The sequence below is a fragment of the Melanotaenia boesemani genome, chromosome 1, assembly GCF_017639745.1.
Source record: "Melanotaenia boesemani isolate fMelBoe1 chromosome 1, fMelBoe1.pri, whole genome shotgun sequence".
Classification (NCBI taxonomy): domain Eukaryota; kingdom Metazoa; phylum Chordata; class Actinopteri; order Atheriniformes; family Melanotaeniidae; genus Melanotaenia; species Melanotaenia boesemani.
This window is the reverse complement of record NC_055682.1, coordinates 19415175-19440052: the sequence shown is the minus strand read 5'-3', so window position 1 is coordinate 19440052 and position 24878 is coordinate 19415175. Positions and strand designations below refer to the sequence as shown.

Here is a 24878-nt window from a genome sequence, read left to right as displayed (position 1 = left end):
GCCCCCAGAGCCAGCCCTCCCATTCACTGCTGCTCACTGCATTATCAACTCTTTCTGTCCATCTGTCCCTCTGTTCACCACTGCCTCTATCCAGCTGCTCACCTAGCCGTCCTATTAGCCAGCCTTCTACACACTCTAGGATTGCCACACTGCTCTGGGTTACCTTCAAAGACCGAGCTCCTTTGCTCATAAACACAGAAACAGCTGCTCTCTACAGTATGCCTCCTCTCTTTCCCCCTCCTCCTCCTCTCTTCCTCTCTTTCAAAGTCAAAAGTGCTTCACTTGTTAATGATAGAAGCCATTTCTTCACATCTGTACCACACAGGCATTTACATCCAAACAAAAAATAATGTGCGGTTTGCTGCACTCCCACTTTCTTCCTGTTTGTCCCTGACTGGGTAACACTCTTTCTTATCACGGCAGTCGTCTAAGCCAGTGAGTACTCCTTCATATTTGTCTGTATGCTTGAGATCTGGTCTGGATTGTTGTTAAGCACATGGCCTGCTTTTCATCTTTACAGTTGGAGTACAAGCTAAAGATGGGCACAGGTTTATCATTGGCCTAAAGAGATGCCATAGAAAATGCACTAAAATGTAAATGTGCTATGTCTTATCTCAATCATCTTGATTTCAAGTACTGTGAAGCAAGTGGATGTCATGGACAATTCAGGGAGAAGAGAGCAAGAGAAACAGAGAGTGAATTGGAAAAAAAGGACAAAGGTAATTTACAGAGAAATACCCAAACTAAAAGAACTTAAGGGTTTAGGATATGATTTAGAAATTGGACAAGTCACAGAAACTGGGAGAGCAGGAGATAGAAATTGAGTTTTGAATGAGAGAAAGCATAGGCTTTTTATCTATTTAGTTCAAGAGTAATGCTACACACAGAGAACCCAGATGTTCTATTTTATCCAATAATGCTTTCTTTAAATTGGCTAAAATTCAAAAGTTTGCTTTCAATGATACAAAACAGGACTTTTACATTGGATGTTCTACTGTTCATTTGTTGAGTTAAAAAGACAGGTGATGCATTAAGTTCACATTCTCCTGAGTAAACAGTTTTTCACTTGGCAGCTGATGTAAGAAATAGTGTACAAACAGCAAATTAAATGCTGTCCCAGATAGAAAATTCTTTTGTGGAATTAGGAAAATTCCCTTCTTGTCTCCTCACTCAATTGAATGTAGTAGGTGTATGGATAGATTGGGGTACAATCTGAGCACAATTTCCTCTGTTAGGTGAGACGTGTCAGCTGTAATCAGTGAAGGACAGGCAGGGATGGAGCCATTGTTTCCTGCTGGTCTTGGGCTCATCCCAGCTCTGTGTGGGTACTAATGAAGAGGGGCATGTCGCGCTGGGATAGTTTACCCGCCTCCTCTCCTGTGAGTTGCGGACCAGAGCCAATCTGTCAGGGAAACATTGAGTGAAATTGCCCTGTGGTACAGCAATGTCTGGTGACAGCCACTTGCAGACTGTCAGCCACCAGAGTGATGCTACCACCCTGTATTGACAAGCAAATTACAGTCTCCAAACACTCAAACGCACCGTGGAAGATTAATTTACATCCATCAGCTCAAAGCCTTTGTTACCTTGTTGGGTTTTCTACTCTTAGAGAGAAAAAGCAGAGAGATGGGGGAGGATCCCAGACTGTTATGACAGAGGAGATTGTGAATAAGTTGCGTGGCCAACATTAAGACTGACGGAGCAGCTAGCTGCATGGCTGATCACATTACCTCTGCACAATTGTGGGAATTAATTCTACCAATAAGATGGTTTTTTAAGGTTCAGATATTGCACAATCTAAACTGAGTAAATTGGCAAAAATTATAGCTTGCCAGGCAGCTGACAGGAACAGAGATTTTAATTGAGGGGATCAGTTTATTCAGCCATATATGTGTAGAATTGAGTATGTGTAAGTGTAGAAGGAGGATAAACAATGGGTTTTAAGTTTAAAACTAGAAGCCAACTGAAAAAGTATCAAATAATGCATGAAATATATCCCAAGTAATTATTAAATAATGGAAAATATTTACAAAGCATCATTATATTGTGGCGCTTTATCTCATATTTAAGTTGTGTTCTTATGCTAAATAATTTGGCATTGTATTCCATCACAACAACAAACATGAGTGCATGCAAAAAGTTGTCCAGTTTTTTTTTCATTGTACAAACTTAACTTAACAGCAAGGTCTCTTATTGCAGACTAAGTAACCAGTTACCTGAGTGTGCTGTGAATTTATCCCTGTTGAAGAGTCCGTTTTTTTTTTTGTTTTTTTTTTGTTTGTTTTTTTTTTCATTGGTGTTTTAGAACATTTCAATTGTGTGACTTTAAATAAGAAGAAAGAGGACAGTCCTTGCTGCTTTTATTGCCCTAAACAGGAGGGAACAACTCAAACTTAATTCCATATCTGGGTTGATATGGTGCTTTTAATCATAGCAAGCTCCCAGTGCTTTCTAAAGGAAGTAGTAGCAGTCACATGGTTTGTTGATCCCAGCTATGTAGAAAAGGGCATGTTTGACTTGCCTTACTGTTTTGAGGGGAATCTCTGTGCAGGGTAAATAGCAGCCAGCAGGCGGAATATGTGACAGGCTGACAGACTTCAATTAATGGAAAATGCACCTCTTTTTGTTTACTGTGTTCTGTAAAGGTCAGCCAAGTCATGGTCTTGGAGGCACTGTTTTTGCCCATTCCCAGGGTTAGATACATAATCAGAATTAATGACTATAGCCCCGTCTCCCCTTCTCACCCTAACCCTTAAATATATGACGGTCTCATCTGACCTCATATATCCCTATAAATAGCCTGAGCATGTCTTTCTAAACTGACACTCCCTTCAAATGAACTTCACTGCGATACATAACATATGCACTCCATAAATGTATTCACAAAGGCAGCCTCTATCTTTTACCCTTACAGACACACACATCCTCAAACATGAGCAGACTCATTTAACACCTTACATGCTTCTGATAGCTCTCCTCATGGCTGCATAATGACGCATAGCTCTTCAGAGCCAGCTGCATGCATTGTTAGAACTTGCCAAGGCTCGTTAACACCAACGGTTGTAGCCTCCAAAGGACAAATGCCACGTATATTAGCATTAAGAGTTTTGCCATTGTTGTTGAGCTGTCCTTTTCCATCCTGTCACACTTTCTTCTGCTGTTGAGCATCACAAGTTGCAGTTATAAAATAGCTTTCTGTTGTTGTTCACAAAGCAGCAGTGGCCACTTATCCATGTGCTAGCAGAGATGCTTTTTAATTCTGCACATCTTTCTTTTGTTTCCAAATAACAGTGCTGATTTCTAGCTTTACACAGAAGTAAGATCCACAATTACTCAGGTCTGCAATGGAGACAGAGAATTAGAAAAGCATCAATGCCACTCAAATATTTATTTTGTCAATCAGATTGCTATTTGTATATTCCTATGTAAATAAATTCTAGTAGAAAACATAGAAAGTCAGTCATTATCACCAATTTAGAAAATAAGATGAATGGGCTGAAAGAAGCAATAGAAGCAGTATTTATTATAGTAATAATCTGAAAGATAGAATGCAGAAAATGATCTACATTAAACATCATGGCCTCAGGTAAAGCCTTGACCTGGGTTCAGCTTTTTTAAATGCTGTGTGAGAAAATTCCTGGAGCAGCCCGTGGGGCTTGGAGATTATCTCAACATTTTGTGAAGCTCCAAACCTCCACTCAGCCTCAGGATTGTATATCATGAGTTTTTTTTCTGTCTTTCTTTCTTTCTTAATTATTCCTAATTGTTTTTCCTCATAGAGCTAAAATAAATAGTACTGTGGCTTTGCTACATTAAAGCAATAAAAAGGAGATTCTTACTCAGTCAATTGTCCTCTGACAAATTCACTGGCAGATGATTAAGGCAAGTGAAGTGATTCTCATTCTCTCTAATAACTATTATCTTCCTAACTCCTCTGTCTGGCAGAACCAGTGGGGATAAATCTTCTATAAAATGGGGATAAATTACATATGTAAGGTGATAAGTGCATGTGAGCTGGGGCCCTCCCAGATTATTTAGTGTGCAGCTCATTACTTAGCGTACAGCTGCTTAGCCATCCTTTCTGCCCTGAACTTGGCGGGCGTCCCTAGCATTCTTTGTCATAGAACTGTACATACCTGAAGCTGGAGGGGGCTGAGTCCTGACGCTGCTGCAGCTGCCATTGTGGATGGAATGAACTGCACTGGGTAGTTATCACCTGTCAGAGAGGGAGAGGGAGACAACAATGCATACAGGTTCAGACAATGAGCCGGCCCACAGTGACTAGGCAAGTGCCAACATGGACTGTGGGCTGTCCATGCTTCTGCCACAGAAATGTGGCACATTGCAACAAGACCTCGGCTTCAAGCCCAAACATCTGCATTAACAAAAGGCTATGTTGGTTTGACTGAAGCTGGATTACTTAAGGGTGTTTCACACCATTTTCTCTTTACTCCATCTGTGCTCTATTCATCTTGGGGAATATACTGCCAACAGTATGAAGTTAAACAAGTTCTTTTGAGCTTTATTTTTTTCTGTGTGTGTTCTGATTACATGTCGAATATCTTCCTTTGTATTCAGTAGTAGTTTGTAAAAGGACATGGTTGTTATCTTAGGCAAGTTATACAGCTGTAGACTTGCCTGGCTATTGTTCAAAACATTGTTAGTTTCTGAATGATAGCTTTGGCAGCACAGTGAAAACACTTGTACGCAAACTGGTTAGAACAAGTGTGCAGTCACAATAACAAGGGTAAAAAAAACTTCATTCTTATCTAACATAACTCAGATCAAGCAAGGAGAAACTGCTTTCCAAAAGCGGCACTATTCATTTCTATTGGCCTGCCATCAGCATGTTTGTCAGTGAGGGATATAAAAATGACAGCAGTTTGAGTGATATCCATGAGAGTGCTGAGGCTTTTGCACACCCAACCAAGTATGTTGAGATGGGCAGAACATCCCCAGTGAGACGGCACAGCTTTCATAAAGGGGAGGGTGGTTTGAGTCATGTGTCTGAGGGAGAGGAGGTGGGGTGCTCAGTGGGAGTGGGGAGGGGTTGTTGGCCTTCGCTCAGACCCCACTTCTGCCTGTCACTTCTCCTCACAAACATATGGAGCCATTAAGCCACAGACAAGGTAAATGTATGTACCTTCTCTTTCACTTTGCCCTCGCCTGCTTGCCACACTCGGCAATCTTGTACAGCACAGCACAATGTGATACAGGCCATGGAAATTCAATCCCCATTTAGTGGCAAATAAAATCACACAGCAGAAGTGGTTTCAAATAGTGTTCGGATGGATGTACAGGGGGTGCTCTGTGGTTATTTCCAAACCTCCTCTTTTTGGTATCACTTTCTTTCCTTTTCATTTTCTCTGTGCTGTCTGTGACATAGGATTTGTGGGTAATAAATGACTTGATGTCTTTAAATGTCATGTGAAACCCAGAGAGGGTCACGTGTCACACTACTATCACCTAAGGGGTCTTGAAACCTAAACTCTGGGTCTTGGGTCTACACAGTCTGTGTTCAGCACCAGACTCCAGAGGACTGGGCACACTGCCCTGTTGCTGTCAGTCAGTGCTGAAAAGGAATAAAATGACAACTTTTTCTTTTAAAACTGGACATGGATGTTTTCATGTCCAGAGTCTGAGTTCTGAAGTCATGCAGGTAACACCATGTCAATGTTTTCAAGTTCATGTGATCCCATAAAATACTGTGTAAGTCCTGCCAAGGATTGTCAGATGGAGCAGAGACCTTTCTTAGAGCAGATTAAATCATGATGGATGAAATATGCATATCAAACTCAAGCTTCATGATCATCTCTCACTCGGTTAGAATTAAATTTGTCGAAATGTTTTTCTTTTAAAGCAGCTTGAGTGAAAAGAAAATATAAATGTAAGTAAGTTAGTTGTGATGCTTTTATTAGCATGTGCTGTGAAGAAAAAGAAAAAAAATCTTAAATTACTTAATTCATTTGCAGAATAGTGAGGGGAAAATGCCGCTGTCCAACTAGAATGACTTAAATACCAAATGCCACAATATCAGAGAGCAGTTTAAATGTGACAAGTAATAAAATAACATGGGAGGTTCAGTTTAAAAGACTTAAAGAGTCATTTGGTATTTCCTTATGTGGTCATGAGATATGCAGGAAACATACACATTGTGACCCCTGACCATCAACTGTCAGTGGGATATCTATGAGAAAGACTGGCAGGGAAACATACACAGTATGGGGTCATTCTGCAGGTCCATTAGAGGCACCACAGACTGAAAGCTGTGTATAAACAGTGCAAAAAGACTGACAAAGTCCAACTTGTATCTATTTGTTTAAAAGATGAGGTGGTGTTTATGATTGTGCTTGTCTACCATGCAACACCAGTCCATTGAGCACAGCCGGTGGCTGGAATGATGACCCACCACCATGGCGTCAGAATGACTCTGTTGCTATGAGAGCACCACAGGGCGGAGGGTTATAAGCAGCAGTCCCTGTGAGCTGTCTCATAATGATAACATCAGATTAGTGTCCCTTAGTCGTGGAAGTGAATGCTTGGCCACGCACTTTATGAAAAAGGGACAGGGCAGCATCTTGTATACCCTGCAGGTGGTGACAATAACATTGTACTTTTCTTATATTGTGTGGAAATAATAAAGGCTTTAAAAATACCACTCCTGACTTAAAGAGTCATTCTGTATTTCCTTATGAGCTCATGAATTATGCAGGAATCATACACATTGTGACCCCTGACCATGACTCCATAATAGCTCTTGTTATTTGAGCTAAAACATTTTCCGTGTCAAATCTATTGCGAAAAAGCACAGTGGTAAAAGACTCCCCCTCAGGCACTTTGTTTAAGCTGTCATGGCTCCATAGTTTCAAAATAGCTGACTTTCTTTTTCATCCTGTGGTTCTATAGTTAATTCATTAACTGCTCTACCACACCTTTTAATGCTCTGTTATGAACCTGCTGACTTCTGAGCGTTTCTTTTTCTGTTTACAGTTTCCTTCAGTTTGTTTTTTTTTCTAGAATTATTTTACGCAGGATTTTTTTTTCCAGCTGACTCATAAATCAGTGAGGTTTTTCATCAACATTGGATGTGTGGGAGCTAAAAACAGAAAAAAAAAGTTTTTTGTCATAGACAAGCTAATTTAATTAAATAATTAACAAATGCATCAAGTTTCATGGCCTACGATTAAGTAAATCTTCTGATGTGGAAAGCTTAGACTTAGAAAAAGGGAGAAATTTTGGTCATGGACCTTTGTTATATTTAGAATAAGCAAAGTGGTATGTGGTGACACATCTTTCATTTTGACTCAGATATAGTGAATTTGAGGTTATTGCTGTGACAGGGCATTAATCAACATGTTGCAACAATTAAAACGAAAAGGTGGCAAAGCTGCTCTTTTCCTTGATCCAAAAGACAAAGAGAGAGAAAAAAGCATGTTGCAACATGATGTGGAAACAGTTGCAAGTTGTGAAGGAAAACCTGTTCTTACATCATCCACAAACTTAAATTATAATTTTCTTCTTATTACTTAATTACCCTGTAACATAATTCCGTGAAAGAGCAGTTGAGTTTTATGCTTGTAACAACAGGGAGACTTTTAACGCAGGTTTATATTGTCGTTGATTGGATCCTAACCAGTGGATAGTAGAAAAGTGACTATAACCAGCACACCAAGAAAGACACTTCCATGCAGAGGACATGTTTGCATTCCTTTGCTTCTTTGCTCATATCTATTGTTCCACATGGGCTGCAACATTCAAATCCAAGTTCAGACAGAGCAGATCTTGTTAGCTTAAGGTGTGAGTCAAGCATTTATTTGTTGCCATGCATTTGTTATGCATGTTTACAAACTCTCAGACCAGAATGATATTTTTCAATAAAAGTAAAAGGGTAAAAGACATAGTAAGTTGAGAAAAAGGAATGAATAAAAGACTTCATTATCAAGCATACCTGGCTTATAAGACATTCCCGGGGGGAAGAGAAAGCCTTGCTGGGCGGCAGCTGCTGCTGCTAGAGTGCGCTGGTCGTGTGGAAAAATGGGGATCATGAGCGGAGGCATGTGACCCTGGACCTGCTGAACAGATAGAGAGCAGAGATCAGAGAGAGGTCTAAGCATAGGCATGGTACACAGAAACACAGAGCCTGCTCAGGGGGAGGCCAGATCACAGCTCTTCCTAACACGTGCTGACAGGGGGCTCTGTGGCAATGACGGCTCTCGTGTGCTCACACAATACCTGGCCGTGCTATGCCTGCTCTTAATCCAAACCACAATTTCACCTCAGAACTTCAAAGGCCCTGCACACTCATATTGTTCCAGCATTAGTTAGAGGAAGTGACATGCAGGACAGAAAGCAGAGAGGATCTTGTATAGCTACCGTGGAGAACTACTGTATGTGTTGAAAGAAACATTTACAATGGTCCTGGCTGTTGCAATAGAACCAATGTGTCAGCAAAAGGGATTGCTACACAGGTGCAGAGACAGAACTGATCAGTGTGTACTGCACATGCATGAGCACACATCCTTCAAGCCACCATCAATTACTCACATACTCTTTAGTGATCATTAATGAGAATGCAAAAACTGAAAGACAATCCATTAATTTACTTAATCTGTTTTTAGAAAAGGAAAGAATAGCAAGCTGTTGCTGTACTTTATTGTACTGTCTTTCTAGGTTTTCTCCTCACATATACATTTTCTCCATTCAGCATGTTGAAGGCTTGCCTGCTGGTAATATTATCACAAACTGCATTTGTGAGTCAACATAGTAGCTTATGTCTCAAAAGTGGTGTGTGGGGGTTTGCACACATGTTGCAATTTTTTATTTATTTATTTATTTATTTATTTTTTGTCATTCTCAGCTTCCTGAAACTCTATGATAGGAAGCAGCCTGGCTACCTTGGGCTTGTGAGGGTTAATCTAGCATGGAGCCAAATCACCTCAGGGGAACCTGCCTGGAAAATGGGTTAATAAAGGTCATCCCCCAAAATAAACACTTTACAGAATGTTTCTCCATTCATCCCCCTTAAAATCAACTTGCAATAAAACAGGCCTGGGTGCAATTACTGCCGCTGCATTGGGGCATGAAATCAACCTGTCTTATGTTCTGGCTGAGGTCTGCTGTGATCTCCACTTTTTCAGCATTGGCTTCTCCCCCCTGAAGACCCTTTACAGGAGTAGTTGCACCCAGTTTCTCTCACAGCTAGCAAGCTAAACCCACTTAAGACAACTTTATTGATTTGTGCAGAGGTGCAAAGCTAGCCTGAAAACTAAATAGTCATTTTATGTCTGCTGAGCTTTTACAGAAGTGCAAGTGCAAAAGAATAGAAAAGTATGTAGTTCTTCCAAAAGTAATTCTGTGAAATTTGCTGTTGCTGGAGAAAAATACATGCCCGAGAAGACTGCGACAAATGTACTCAAATAAACCATTACTTTATAGGGATTAGTGTTCCAAGTTTCCAGGCTGAATGGATGAAAGATGGAGCTTGGCCTTCCATGTATGGAACATATGGAAAAACACAATAATTAATGTCACAACATGAGGTAGGGCCAGTGACATGCTTTTGGGGGGTGGAGTAGGGGGTGCACAGAGGAAAACAGCTTTTCTCTGTCTGTATATTTGGACTGGTAAAACAGATGGAGTCTGTTGCTGAATGTATGGTAGTCACAAATAAAAGAGCTCCCTCAAGGCCCCATTCCTCCATGTGTTAAAAAATGTGTTACATGGCAGTTCATATATTTTCGTGAGTATGCTAACATGTATCAGCAGTAAATTAAAAGTTGCTTTGTTTTAAATAATCAAAGTAAAATTGAAAAACAAATCACATCTGGCTCCGTTTCCAGCAGTGACAATTTCTGACATATAACTTTCCAAGCTTTAGAATTTGCAGCTCAATTTCTTCTTTTTTATTTTTAAATCAGGACATCCTTAAAACACATCCGTAGATTAAACTTTAAGGCAGAAATAAATAACTGTCTGCTTTACTGGCAAATGTAATTATCATAAGAGTACACAATATCACCACAAAAGGATGTAAATGTTAAAAAATATTAAATATGACTTAAATGGTAATATTTTTTTTTTCAAAATTTATTTAAACATACATTATATAGTTAATAAACAGAACTGTAAATACAAAGAGGCTTTAACTGAAAGCATTAGATACATGGGTGGCTTTTTCTCCAGCACCACTACATGATAAACTCTAAGTGATACGATTTCATCTGGGATATCAGCTTTTATTACTGTTATTATTTTAAAATATGGTGCAGAATATACAACGTTCACCGAGGCGAAGACAGAGAGGAAATGTGTGCTGAAGGGGAAATAAATGCATTGAGTTTGAATGGCTGTTATTTGCAGTAATGAGCTCCACACATTAAAGTTTAATTTATAGCAGCTAATGTCAGAGAAAGGCAAATCAAAATTTCAGGAGCTTCAAGGTGGCAACAAATAGTGGAGGTTAGTTGAGTTGTCATTTAACAGCTGGTGCAGTGGCTGAGCACATTCTTTATTATATTAATATTTTCTATGTTAATCCTTTTTATGTAAATGAAAAATATTTTAAATGCAAAGTTTTAAATACTGAGACACACTGAGAGTACAGATGTGTGGCTTACACTCTCTGTTTCTCCAAACCCAACCCCCTGCCTTTAAGACTTACTCTCAAGTTCATCTATGTATGGGCTGAGTGCCCAGGATATTTCTAATGCCAAGACGATCTTGAGGAGTCTAAGAATGTAGTGTAGCAGATGTGAGGGGGGCACTTGGGCAGTGTCCTCCCTTCTCCTCGTAAATACAGCAGCATTGTTGTGCTGGCACTGCTCTTCCTTTGTTTTAGCACTGCTAAGCACTGGATAATGTCATTTCACACCATCTGCCCCTAGGCTTCATTAAAGATACATGAATGGGCTAGCTTATGAGGAACAGGTGCTATTGTTTGTCCCTCAAGACCCAGCACTAAGGATCTGACTCGGAATACTTGAAGAGGAGCATCTGTAGCGATCAGTCAGACAGACTTGGCTGAGGCCCCCGTCTCTGCCAGCACGCGCTCCAACAGAGGTTTCCGGGGGAACTCAGCCGCCTTGCTACATGTATCATCAATTCAGATGACCTGATGAAGTCTGTAGCAGGCCAGCATGCAATCTGTTTCCCTCCAGAGGAGATGCTGGTACTTGATAAATAGACTTAACTAGCAGTTCTGTTGAAAGAGGGATACTTGCAGTAGAACAGCAAATACCATATCACAAGGATCTTTTTATAGGAGCAAGAAAAAAAAGCAAAAGAAAATGCTGTTTATTGCTGCATGTACTGATATTTTACTGTACAGTAGAAAAACCTTACTGCTGTAATTTTACTGATTAGATACAGCACATAATTCAAGTACATTAATCAGAACAAAAGTAATCTGAAAAGAAAGCATTACACAATCGTGGTCGGTTGTTTGTTTGTGATATATATCAGAAGCATAGCCTATGGTCAGACTGCACAGGGTGAGCCAGACAGCTCACATGTCTGATGTGTTAAAGACAGACTAGACTTAAAAGAGCTCCCTTTATTTCTCCCAGAGCTCAGTATATGCAATGTCCATATACATTACGAAACACACACACACACAGTCAAGAATACACAACCAGATTAAACCCAATACTGAATTAATCCATTCATCAGGTACTTTTCCTGATACCAGATTTATTTAATTATTCCTCCAATACATCACTCCATTCCTTATAGTAAAATGCAGACTGTTTTCACATGTTTAGAATGAAAGATTCACTTTGTTGCTACCATAGCATTCAGAAAAAAGAAAAAGAGGATGAGCAGTGGTTTTTGTAGACTTGTAACCTACAACATGAATCCAAGCAGCTACAAAACACAGTGCAAATGGAGACGTACAGCGCATTACAGCTCTCACTTGGGACCCTGTCAACACCCATGCTCCTCACTGTCTGTTACAGTACCCAGGAGGCCTGAGGACCTCCCACTGGCTTTCCCTCTGAACCCTTGTACACTTCTATACACTGATCCACTCTCAAGCTTTCTACTCACACACACCACAATGTGCAATGTGAAGGAAACTGAGAGTTTTTGTTTTTACTGTCAGAATTCCTCAGTATTAACAGGATTAAAAGTAGGGGCCAAAAAGGACAAACAACTATCTTGTTGTCACCCTGGTTCATGGTTATTAGCTTGAAAGGACCTGTGAGATCCTGTTATTATTTTCTACTTGACACCTTTTGAACACATCTCTCACACAATCCTTATCAAGGATAAGATCCAAATTGACTTGCTATGAGGAGACTTGCAAAAAGAAAAAGACACTTTTAGTATTTTATAAAAGATACTGACAGCAAGTAGCCCCAAAATCATCAGAGATCATGGTGATTATTTTTGACAGATAATGACAGAAATTAGGAAATCAGTATCACCAGTAATCATTTAGAGGAGGATGTACATGTCACTGAGGTTTATTTCAATGGAAATAACTTCTACACTTTAATAGCAGGAGGAAATGTAGCCCTAAATTTCTTTCACGTTTTCTGCAGGAGTTCAGTAATTTTATGCACGGAGGATAGACTCCAGCTGCTGCTGCAAGAACTGGTAGTTCACATTTCGCTCCCTACAGGCTCCCCACAGAGCTGCACACCAAACACATGCAAGCAGAAATCACCTTTTGCGATCCATTTAAAGTGAACGCGATCTTGAGCTTGCCAGCAAGTCAGACTACATCCCAACAGCAGCACACACAGTCAAACTGACACTAGACAGCAGGACATGTTTAACACCCGCCACTGTGTACACAGCCCACTGGGTGTACACTGTGCTGGAGTCTAACCAGGAGGAAAATCACTGAGTGGAAGCATTTCTGCTGGATACTCTGATGCTTCATGATTTTTTTTTCTCCCTCAATTAAATAATCAACAGTTCTTTGAGTACATGTTACTGCTTTGTTGCTGCTCAGTTAATTTTCTACACTGAAATGTTATATCACATAGCAGATGCACACGTTGATCAAACAGAGATGCTATGGTGTTTTGATTTGTCTGTAACTAATGGTAATCAGACACATAGATCAATAGATCTGAAGCAGACTTTGATGCTCCAGACTCCTGCTTTTGAATAAAGGTCTTCATATTACCACCCACTCGACCGAAGCACATTATTCCTGCTTGTCTGCTCAGGAAATTAGAATGGGAAGGGCAAATGCACTGGAGAGCTTGAGGTCCCAACAAAAGGCCCTTGTCCTGATCAAGTGTGACCTTTTTTTCATCGTTTCTCTCTTGTATCTAAATCCCTTGTGCTGCACCCTTTCCTACAAAAGTCAAAGACAGACCACTAGTAGACAAGACCCATAATCCTTTCAGTACTGTATTGGCTCCAAGATTAAAATTAAGCCGTTTCTTTAGGATTGAACCTAATAGCATCATATGTGTTATGCTGTTTAGGATGAAATGCTGCAAATCTGGACACAAGTGAGGTCAGACCATCCAGAGGGAATAACCAATGGTGACTTCTGCTTCCACTAATTCCTTCAGTAGTACAACAAGCCCTCTTGGACATTCGCCATTCCAATATGTCTATATTAAGTCGACTGGGGCTAGAAAGGAGGGAATTGCAGTCCTCTCACTCGCCTAACACACCCAACTCCAAATCCCTGCACTCTGCCTGCCTACACCTCATGGCTCCTTTAGACGTCCTTGGAATCCTGGATAAAACTGCAGGCTGCTGTTTGCTTAAATACAGTGCCTGGCATTTACAGGATTTTTGCACGCTACTTAAAATAGCTTCAGTATTAAATTCTGAAGGAAGAAAAATAAAATTTAAACTCCAGTGAGATTCAAAGGGGTATTAACAATGGACAAAAACACATTTATAGGTAGGTTGGTGCAGGTGTAAGAACATTTACATCATGTGTAAAAGTAAATAATTTATTAGTAAAGATCCGGCTTTATGGTATGTTTTTCTTGTTTTAATTAATATGTTGTAAGTGATATTTCATGCCACCGCTCTTTTTTCACATTACATGCTCACAAAACTAATAGTATCAGTTGTGTACACACAGCAATACAATTGTGCGTTGCACCCCCTTAAAAAGAAGATTCCTCCTGGCCATAAAATTGTCCAAATCCTCTGGGACTTCCTCAAACATCGTGTGCTTTACAGAACAGAAAAGAAATTACATAAACAAGCTCACAAGCAGTTTTAAGGGGTCAATATTATTGTTGTGTATATACATCCTAACTGCATGAGAAAAGTAAATTGCACCAGACTATCTTGCAATGGTGAAAGCAAGGCTCTTAAGAATATTAGATATGGGTTAGTTAAACTGCAGCTGCATCCATGTGCTGTGAACAGGACTGGGGTATTGGGGAAAAGAGGGATTTAAATATGTGAGGCTTGTATAGTAATGTTGGTTTACGGTTTGACATATTTTCAACCCCATGAAGGAAGCAGAGCAACATGAAGGTTTCTTCTGTCAACTCTTTTTTGTTTGAAGTAATTGTAAACTAATATATTGTTGTGTTTTATTGAAATATTAAGTATGTACAATTCCTGAATAAAGTATTCAAAATATATTTCACATCTGAAAGAAAAATATATTTTGTGGTTATTAAGTTAAAAAGACAAAAGTATGAGAATGCCCTAACGTCTCTGTCCTGGTCTGTTTTAGCATACTGAGTCTCTGTCTTCATTACCTCCCAGCTGCTGGGTCCACCGAACACAACAGAGCCCATTCTGTTGTTCGGCAAAAAACATGCCTGACAGAAGACGGCAGCTTAACTAGACACACAAGTGCGCTCAGACTTCTAAACACGCTCAGATATCACCTAAATCATAAGCCAATGAACCCATAATATCTTATAAAAGATCCAACAAGCACAACTACGTGATAAGGATTTTCAATCAAATTTAAATAAATGTTGAAAGAAAAACAAAACAAAAAAACATGGTATTTTAAGAATTAAGTAGCAAAAAAACAAAACTTTTCTTGAAACGATTAATTGTGCAGCACAAAAGAGCTCATTCATTGTGTTTAGCTGGGGAATGCTTGGACTCTCCTCTGCCCCAAAAACAAAAAGCTCCTTTTTTGCATTAGCCATGGGCTGAATGCTTTGCTTTGCCACCCCAGCCCTAAAAAAACACGCGCCCCTTTCTCGCTGCCTTTACACAGTGGAGTCTATTAATGCAGTGCCTTCTCCCTGTGAGTGTGCCCACTGCTGAGGAGGATGGCTGTGCAAAACCAATGCAAAGACAAAACAGTTTGCACAACATTAGCAGAGAAAACACAGTCCATGTGGCGGGGGAGAGGAAGCTAAGTCAACATCACACTGAAGGATGTGTTCTCCCTCATCTGATATTTTTTTCTTACGAGGGTTGGAGGTACAATGGGTGTTAAGTGTAGCTGTTTTTCCATCATCCAGGGAAGGTTTGAGGAGACAGGTGCAGTTTTGTGATAATCACTCCATTCAGGGTATTTGTTCAGAATGTTCAGTTATCAGCATTATTTAGCACTGTGTATGATTCAAAAGGCCAATTCACATCTCAGGAAGGCAGATAATCTTCTAACTAGTGTTCTCACTTGTGAGAGCTGATACAGATCTAGAAATCTGTGTGATAACTGAACCCAGGGGTGCTTTAGAAACCTCTCAGGTGATTAATTTTAAATAGACCCTCAGGTGTGATTTTGTATATTAAACTCCTTCATGTGGCACCTCTCATATCGAGCCTCTTAATTATTGCTGCTTAAACAGTCAAGGTGTCTGAATACAAAGGCAAATTACACAAATGGCTTGGCTTTATTTTCTCATTTACAGTAGCAATTGATATGTTTGTCTACATTTTTACCTCACTGGCAAAGGCAGTCAGTTTCTACAGGAGATTTAAAAATTTTGCCTAGAGCATGACTTTGTTTTCATTTTATTTTTTTAACAAATAATTGCTTAATTATCCAATTTCTTTAAACAGTCATTTTCAGATGCCTGCCTCAGCTGAGGTTGTACCTCTTACACCTTTTTGTGCATCATTAAGTTTTAACAGGGCCGTGATGGCTTTATTGTTTAAATTGCACATGACTTTGTTTAACGTCAGCGTTTCTTCTGCTTCCTGACAAGGAGTCACATTTCATAACTAATTAAATTGATTCCTCCCGCCTCCCGATAGAGTCCACTAAATGGAATTATTTGTATCCAAGTGTCAATATATTAAATCACAGGGGCTAATGAGTTGGGTCACTGCTTTCTTTTATCTTCAGTCTTCCTTGTGCACATCTTCATCAGCTAACAGTCTCCTTAAATGGAGGATGAACATGCTGGACTGAACTTCCCTGGGTGAGAGCCAAGCCTGTCCGACTAGGCTGTTAATGCCCCCACATAATCCTACTAGCAGCCGAACACAGCACTCCTCAACAAACCAGTAAACAAACTGCCAGCACAGAATCTACACAGACACAATTGTACACGCAAGGCAGCACACACTTCCACACTTTCAACACACACATTATCATTTGCCTGCTTTATAACTCTCTTATTATCTTGCTAACAGTTTCAGTCTAGCTGCACTAATTGGGGGACTTGCCCATTCTCTTAAGCAATGTCTATTTTTGTTCTTTCTTTTTGGCTTGTGCTCTAATAAGAACCTCACACTGAGAAAATCATTTGTGTTAGAGAGACAACAAAAGCTTTTTAGAATACACAAATTAGCGCTATTATCTTTATGCGATTACCATAAAGCCCTGTGTTTATTTAAACTAATCTGATTGATGTTAAATATTTACCATAATGGTGTAGTTTGGTGGCTTTTGTTTCTCAGAATTGTTAATCAAAGAAAATAAAAGACTTAAATGACTGGACTGAACAACATGCATATTCTTTTTTATAATGATGAGGAAAAAAGTGATCCGAGCAGCAGTTTAGAATATGGACCAAATTTGAATTTCACAGAATTTCTCTTGGTTAGATAACTATTTTTGCAGCTCTAAACTAACAGGTTTAATTTTCAACGGGTAATAAAAGGTTGTGTGAACAATGAATACAGAACAATTATTTGACACTGGCAAAGACCTTACACTGGTTTGATGGTTTGTGTTGCAACAGGACTGTGACCCTGAACTCCCAGCCCCTCTCAAGCTACATGGGAATCACATCGAAATGGCTTCACAACAAAAATGTGAAAGTCTTTTGTGGCAATGCTAAAGCTGGAACTGGGTTTTATTGAATATCTGAAGAATGACTTGATGATATAGCTTCTGGTCAAGTTTGATGTGAGGCAGTTGTTGTGTCACATCTGTAGAGAACAAGTACAACAAAAAGTTCAACTCCAGTAAATTAATACAGACTTTCTGTAAATGTGCAAATACTATTTGTACCAAAACGGCTAAGAATTGTTTGATAAATATACAAGGTATTTACTATCAAAAATAAATAAATAAAATTTTATTAATAATAATACTAATATTATGTTGTTGTTGTTTGTTTATTTATTCACTGTGCAGTGATTGCTGCCATCAACAAAAAGGGAAGAAATAAGGCAAATCCCAAAACAATTCTATATCCACATTTTTTTTAACAAGTTAGGGGGAAAATTCAGAATTAAATAAAAACTAAAGCCTTTATTCACCTGTACTAAAATTGGTTGCGTTAACAATATTTTAAGCTGTGTGGTTTATTAACCCTACTTGAATTTGTCTCAGTGGGTAAAACACAATGAAACAGTAGAAACAGAACAGAAAACACTTTTGTCTGTACAAAAAACATATCTCTAGTAAATTAGACTGTGTGTCTCAATAAGACTTCAAGTATAAATAAAGGTTAAATAAAAAATATATAAAAGTACACAATACTGGGTCACATTCAGATGGCTTGCAATGATCCTAAAATTGAGGCTTTGGCTTCAACATGAGTTGTATGAAGAATTTTTGTGGAAATTTGTAACATCCCACCACATGGATCTTGTGCTTTGCCTCATCAACAAATATATGTCTTAAGATCAACATTTTCCATCTTTTAAATTGTTGGTAAATGTTAGCATAGTTAAATTGGGTCTTTTCTATCTGGGGACCTTTAGCGTTTAATATCTGCATGGTCCCTGCTGTTTCTCTACACCATTAAAGACTTGTGAGAGAAGAAAAAAAAAAGACTTGTGAGAAAGCCTCTAAGACTTTGAAGTGTGCAGTGGACAACAATATACTGGCCTTTTCTCTTTTAATCTCTGTCTTCCTTTCTTAAATAGAAGAGATAGACGCATGCTGTTTGTATATCCTTGTGGTCACAAGGTTAAAGGTGTGGTGTGCAGGCACAGATAGTGTGTGTGTACACACAGTGAGGTTAGAGTTTGTAGCCAGGCCATGAGTAATAAGAGAACAACGGGTCAAAGGGAGATACACAAAACCAGGCCTACTTAATAAAAAGGTCATTAAAGATTTTAAATACAAAATGTAAAGTAAGAAAAACTCTTGTTGACAATCATCTCCATAGAAATGATTATCTCTCAGATCTTGCATCCCACTGTACACTCAGGGTTTACACATCAATGTTAATGACAAATAACAATGACATGATATTGTGATGTTTTAAAGGATAAAAATTGAAATTAAATGTTCTGGATTAAAAGTGTTTCTCTGTTTCATCTGGGGCCCTGCTTTTTCCTGCCTGTTTGTGAAGATAAAGTTCACCCTGACCTTTCAGCCACTATTTGTTCTCTTGATGTGTGTATTGGTGTGTATGTCCCTGTGTTCCAACGTGCTGCACACAATCAGCTCTGTGCATTCATATGTGTATTAATGTTTGGGCATGACAGTTAAAAAGGTTTTTATATTTTAGCATCCTGGAGGAATACCTGAACTAGGTTTATTATGACCATGTGAGGTTGCAGGGCTATAGGCTACAGAACTGCCACTTTAGCTGCATTGAGCTATACATCTGATGGGAGCACAGATCAGAAAAGACACCTTTAATTCTCATGTACTGCCGGAGGCAGGTCTAGAACATTTTTGTTGGGGGGCTAGTCATGACATCTGCTGGTTTTATGACTTCTACATCCTATTTATAAAATGTAAACAGTTTTGTTTGAAAAATATCATCACTACTGTGCCTCTGTCCTGCCCTTGTGTAGTCCCTAGAAGAAAGTACCTGAACAAACAAAGCTCAGGGGGAAATTGATCTGTTTGCTTTTGTTGCTTTTTTCACTCCCCGGTGTCTTCACAGAAGCTCAGAAAGATAAGTAACCCATTGGACAAACTAGTTTTCTGCTAATATATATGTTAAATTGTCACATGCGTCCTGTAAAATCCTGAGAGGTGTCTCAAATTTTCAACTAAATCAGTTAATCTAATCCTGGGATTGAATTAGTGCCAAGATGATTTTGACAATGAGTGACAGACCGACAGAATACAAAGACGCTGAGGGAAAAACACACAAAGCCTTGAGCTTTAACTTTTGATAAGCCTCTAACACTTCAATCTGATATCTTAAAACAAGTGACATTGTAATCCTATGGGACAAAGACTAAATCTCTCCCTCTCTTGTAAGCATGATGAGAAAGGATAAAAAGAGATGGCTATTCAAGAAGGAAACTTGATTGAGCTCCATGCTGCTTTGCTCCAAAGTGCACAAACTAGACTTCTATAACCACACATGTCTGAAAGATTCAGGCCTCATGCAAAAAGCCCTTGAAAGCACATATATAGCATGCGAGCAACAGTCTCTGGTTGCAGTCCCCATGGTTTTATTGTTTGGACTGTTTACAATGTCCACTATGTGATCACTAACACCATCAATACAAGAACTTAGAAAGAGGCTCTCTCCTGGTTTTTCCCCCTGAAGCCAAAACAGGAGGACTTTGATGGCAGTAGGGTCTCCAATAAAGTTTAGTGCTCTCCATGCTAACAGCAGAGTAACTCAATCCCTCAAGACTGCTCATCACTTTGCTAAAAGTTTGTGACATACATGCTGGAAGCTTGTTTACAGAACTAATTAAGTCAAAGCTGTTACATATTAAAAATGCTGGGGCACTTTTAAGAGGCTGTGGTAATGAAAACAAGAGTGGCAAAAAATGCTTTCCTAACTTCCCCTTGATACTCCAGCACATGAGGAGTGCTCATCAATACTCAGATATTTGGAAGAACTAGTTTAGGGGGGAAAAAACGATGGTTTGTCTTTAAAAAACTGATGTTGTGTCAAAAATGTTGCACAAGATGAAACTTGGGTGATGTGCAGCCAATACAGCCTGGGGAGGCTGAGGGGAAGCTGATGGGCAGTGGAGCAGATGGTCTGAACATGGGATTCTTTTATTGAATTGTGGATGTGACTTTTTTCTTTTTAAATCAGAGAAGATACAAGGTACTTGTCAAGGGAAAAGCTGGATAACTGGGCTCTTCAAGAAAGGACTTTGCTTGTATCTCTGTTCAAGTGTTTGAAATGGATATTTAAAAGTACATTCCCATGCACACTCCAATCTCCACCCTCTCAAAATGATGCATCAAGAGGAATTATCAGGTATCATTTGCCAATTTGCTAATTATGTAATGAAATCAGGAGCAATCTCTCTTTTAAAGGATGCATTTGATGGCATGTTTTGTAGTAGTGTGAAACTACATAAACTAAATAAGGAGAAACTGATGCTTAGAAAAATGTAAGTGGTATCTCTTGTAAGGAATCTTAAGATGTAAAAATTCCTCTGAAAAGCTATACAGCTAGAAGCTCAATGAGACAATGTTGCTATAGAAATAATTTGTCGTAAGTAAATGTTTAATGAAAGGAGAGAATAGGGAGAGTTGTCAGAAGAATAAGCACAGAAGGAGGAGGAGGAGGAGGAGGAAGGGAATGGAGAAGGATGTGCCTGACATCAAACACACCCAGCAGAAGAAGGTTGTCTTCACAAAGGCAGCCAGGCTCACAGCCTTGACCAATGGCAGTGACCAACCCTGGATTACACAGTGCAGTGTGATCATATCCAGCCCTGAGCTGCCTGGGTGGTCTTTCACTGCACCTCTGCATTCTGAACTATACCACACAACATACACACAAACACAATAAGTATTATAGAGTCTGGCATCAGGAATATCAAAAGTGCAAAAATCATTGCATTAGTTTGAAGAAAATAAATAAGGTAGTACAAGAAAAAAAAAATCTTACAATGATAAGTTTTGGCAGCTCCTGTATGATGTGAAAGCTTGCCCTTCTGGGACAGACTAATTTCAAAGGCATTTACCAGCCTCTTTCATGTCCCCCACCTCCAGGCTCTCCTCTATCAGCAGGACTCATTAGCTGTTGTTACTTTTCCCCCCTTTTTTTTTTGTTCATTAAGATGTGCTAATTATTCCCCTCCATATTTTAAAGAGCTCCCGATTACCAACAGGCAATTAACATTTGATGAGAATGATGAATGTTAGTGTGACAGAAAAATTAAAGATAAAGAAAAAGGCAAAAAAAAGAGAGTAAAATGATGGAGAAGCTAACTGAAGTTAGCAGTGATATTTACTTTAATGACTAATTTTATTGAGCACTGCCACTAAATTCAGACATTTGGCTCATGATGGCAACAGTGCACTAATTACTCTGAAGAGGCAGAAATGTTGGAGTAATCAGTGTGGAGAAAGAAGGAGGTGTAAGCTGCTGTGTTATAGGGCTCCCAGAAATGCTTGAACTGACCTGGATCTGCTGCTGGAGGAGGTTGATTTTGTGCTGCTGCTGCAGAAGCTGCTGTTGTTGTCTGGCGATCTGGTTGAAAACACAGATAATACTGATATGAAGGAGAGAAGGAACCTCAATCATATCATACTTTTGTTATTTTTTAGTACATAAATCAGGGAATCCAGTCAAGTTACAGTAGTAGTCTGTGTTGACATAGATTACTTGAAAGATGGAGTTTAAATTAGCATCTTATTGGAAAGACTGAAGCAGATTAGTAAGTTTGAATTTTAACATTACTCGCTTTATGATAATAACCCATTGGATTTTTTTTAAATGACCATACATAAAATGATAAAACTATGAAAGGGAAGGCTGAATGATTTATAAGACAGACAAATGTGGTTATGATGGAGATCGCTGGTGAAGGCAGAGTGTGAGTGACAGAGGTCCCTGCTGCCCCTGAGTGATGCACAGCCACACCACAATGTTTCTCATCCAAGCACTGTCTCTTTCTACATGCTCACTTCACTGAGCATGACAACTGAGTTTTAAGTGTCATTTAATTTTCATTTTTAAATATAATTACAAAGTGTTCACTGTAAGATATCTGCCGTCTGCAAATGTGTCAAGATTAATTTGTGCTGTCTTCCTCATGAGTGTCAACAGTTAATTACTGTGTTATATCTTGATGGCTTGATGACATTTTAGCGCTCAGCGGGCTCTCCCTCTCCCCTCTGTCTCTCTCCCTCGCTCCACCATTTTAATAAAATTCTTCCATTTTAAAATAAGATCAGATATCTTATATCACTGCTCATTCATGCTGCAATGTCTACAAAGCCTACAGAGTAGAGTGTAGTTTGCAGATGAACATCATTGATTGAAAAAGAAATCAATACTGTTAATGTATTATTAGTGTACTATGACCAAATGTATCACTCCAAGCTATATGGTCTATCTCTTCATTTACCACAGGAAGGTCTGTGACTGGGCTGAGAAAACTCTGAGTGAACTCCTTGCTGATAATTGACTCATAGCCATTAGGGTTGGCTGGTGATAATAAAAGTGTCGCCTGTGTGGATAGTTTGTGTCCTTATTTCTTCCCAGACATTAACACACTTCATGGCCTGTGCTAATTTGCTGATTTGTACAATATGGCTCATTGGCCTGATTTGTGCTGCAAATCTAATGCCAGGCTTGTTCTAATAGGAGTCGATTTATAAGATATGGAGGACTTCCATGTTTAATATAACGTTTAATTCACACATTGCCTCGCATTTGTTAGTACAAGTCATAATAACATTTTTCCTGCCACACAGCATAAACGCGGGTGAGAGAGCATGACCAAAATATCTGAGGCAATATAGAGTGTGGCATCTCTTAAATCTGATAATATTCCAAATTTCTCTCAAGTGGTAAGATTTTATTGGCAAATTTCAGGCATGAAACATAATGGTTGAGTGGCAGTTGGTTACAATTGTATTTAATGGGGTTTACTATTGATATGAGAGAGATGATAGAGTAAACAAAGCTGAAGGAGGATGGATAGGGAATGTAAGAAAGAAAAAGAAAGAATTGTTAAAAGGAGAAAGGCTATTAGCTGAAACAGACAGTGAGAATGAGTAAAACTGTGAATGTGAGAAAAGACAGACACCTGCTCTTGCTGCTGACGAGCCAACTCCATTTGCTGCCTCTGTTTCTCCATCTGCGAGGCGGCAAGTTTCTTCTGTTCATCATGAGCAGCCAGGAGCTGCTCTCGCAGGCTGATCAGCTGGGTGATCATTGTGGAGAGCTGATGTTCCTTTTCTGCCAGGCTCTCTGGAGTACCTGGAGAGGAGTGGTAGAGAGCCAGGTCAGGAGTGGAATGGATAAACTCAAGGTTAAGAGTCAACAGAAATGTGTGTATGTGTCATGCATACTGGACGGAAAAAAAGTACTTGAAAGCTTTCATTATGGCCACACTTAGGGTCTAGGCTTATAGAAGAAAAGCTGCAGAGGGGTCCTGACATTGTACATTGATAAATATAGAAAAAGCAACCATGCTGCACACAACAATAATCACATTGTGCTATTGTAGCATACACAATATTTAATACAAAGAAAACCACACAGGCAGCAACCAACTGCAGTGAATTCAGTAAAAATTGTTAAGGTCATACACAGCCTGGAGTTGACGGTTTCACTGTAACTGGTGTTCACAGCTTTCGAAGGAAGAAAGGCAATGAATTGTTTCCGGCACATAGAAAAAAGCTGCAGGGAGCTGTCAAACCGAGGTGGCAGCTTATGTCAAACTTCAAGGGGTTATTATGGAGTAAGTGTTAAGAGTTACTATTCTCACTGGCTTCTAAACTACACAGGTTTTAGATATGGCAGTCACACCTTCAATATCTCACAAGTAGGGCCACACGATATTGAAAATCTGTTGTTTTTGCTATTTAAGCATGCACAATATCAAAATCAGACATTTTGACTTGAAATAAAACAAACACGTGTATTATTAAGGCCTGCAGTCCAACTAGAAAAAGTTCTGTTTTTGTGTATGCTGAGCATCTAACTAGTATACACATGCAGAAGTTGAATGCAGTTCTTGTTACTTACCCGAGATTAGCGCCACATATTAAAGTACTGTTTAAATGTTTCAATTTTTTACAATAATACTGCATATTGCATGATTTTATAATGTTATGCATAGTTAATACAAAAAATGTAAAAAAAAAAAACATTTAGTGAACACAGCAGATAATATGAATGCCTTTTGACAATAATCTAGAGAGAGTTTTTTCAACGCCGAACACCACGCTGTCACTCTTGTATACTTCCAACAAAAAGCAATGACAGGCCAATAGTCTTCATTCTCTCTTTACAGCTACATGTCCACACTGTGTGCGACAGAGTGGCTCCACTGCACTGCTCTCTGCCTCTGCCTAATCAATGCTAAGTGATCCTACCATTGACTTACACAGCCAACATAATTGCCAGTGAGAGGCTAGACAGTAACTCACTCTCCTCCCACGGCACTCCTGTGTGACAAGCTGATCCGGGGAACACACACACACACACACACACACACACACACACACACACACACACACACACACACACTGATAGGGAAGAAGAGAGAGACAGTCAAAGAGAAGAAGGATAAAAGCAAAGAAATCCAGAAAACAGTACAGTGAAGTCTGGCCAGGGGCCAGCAGGAGCTGAATTCTTTCCTGGGTGTCTTCCTCTCGTCTCTGACCACATCTGTCTTGAGTT

The 24878-nt window shown here is 39.3% G+C and overlaps 1 protein-coding gene across 3 annotated transcripts in view; it reads right to left on the bottom strand.

Annotated features, from left to right (window-relative positions):
- sox6 (SRY-box transcription factor 6) overlaps positions 1-24878 on the bottom strand; it is a 132160-nt gene that overhangs the window by 31984 nt on the left and 75298 nt on the right. For 2 of the 3 annotated variants that reach the window (XM_041974231.1, XM_041974990.1), the window contains exons 7-10: positions 23278-23450; positions 21645-21713; positions 7949-8072; positions 4137-4216 (exon numbers count right to left, since the gene is read on the bottom strand). In XM_041974231.1, coding sequence (XP_041830165.1) covers positions 4137-4216; positions 7949-8072; positions 21645-21713; positions 23278-23450 — 446 coding nt within the window. The remainder of the gene's footprint in view (positions 1-4136; positions 4217-7948; positions 8073-21644; positions 21714-23277; positions 23451-24878) is intronic. The other variant, XM_041975742.1, reaches the window with a different exon arrangement.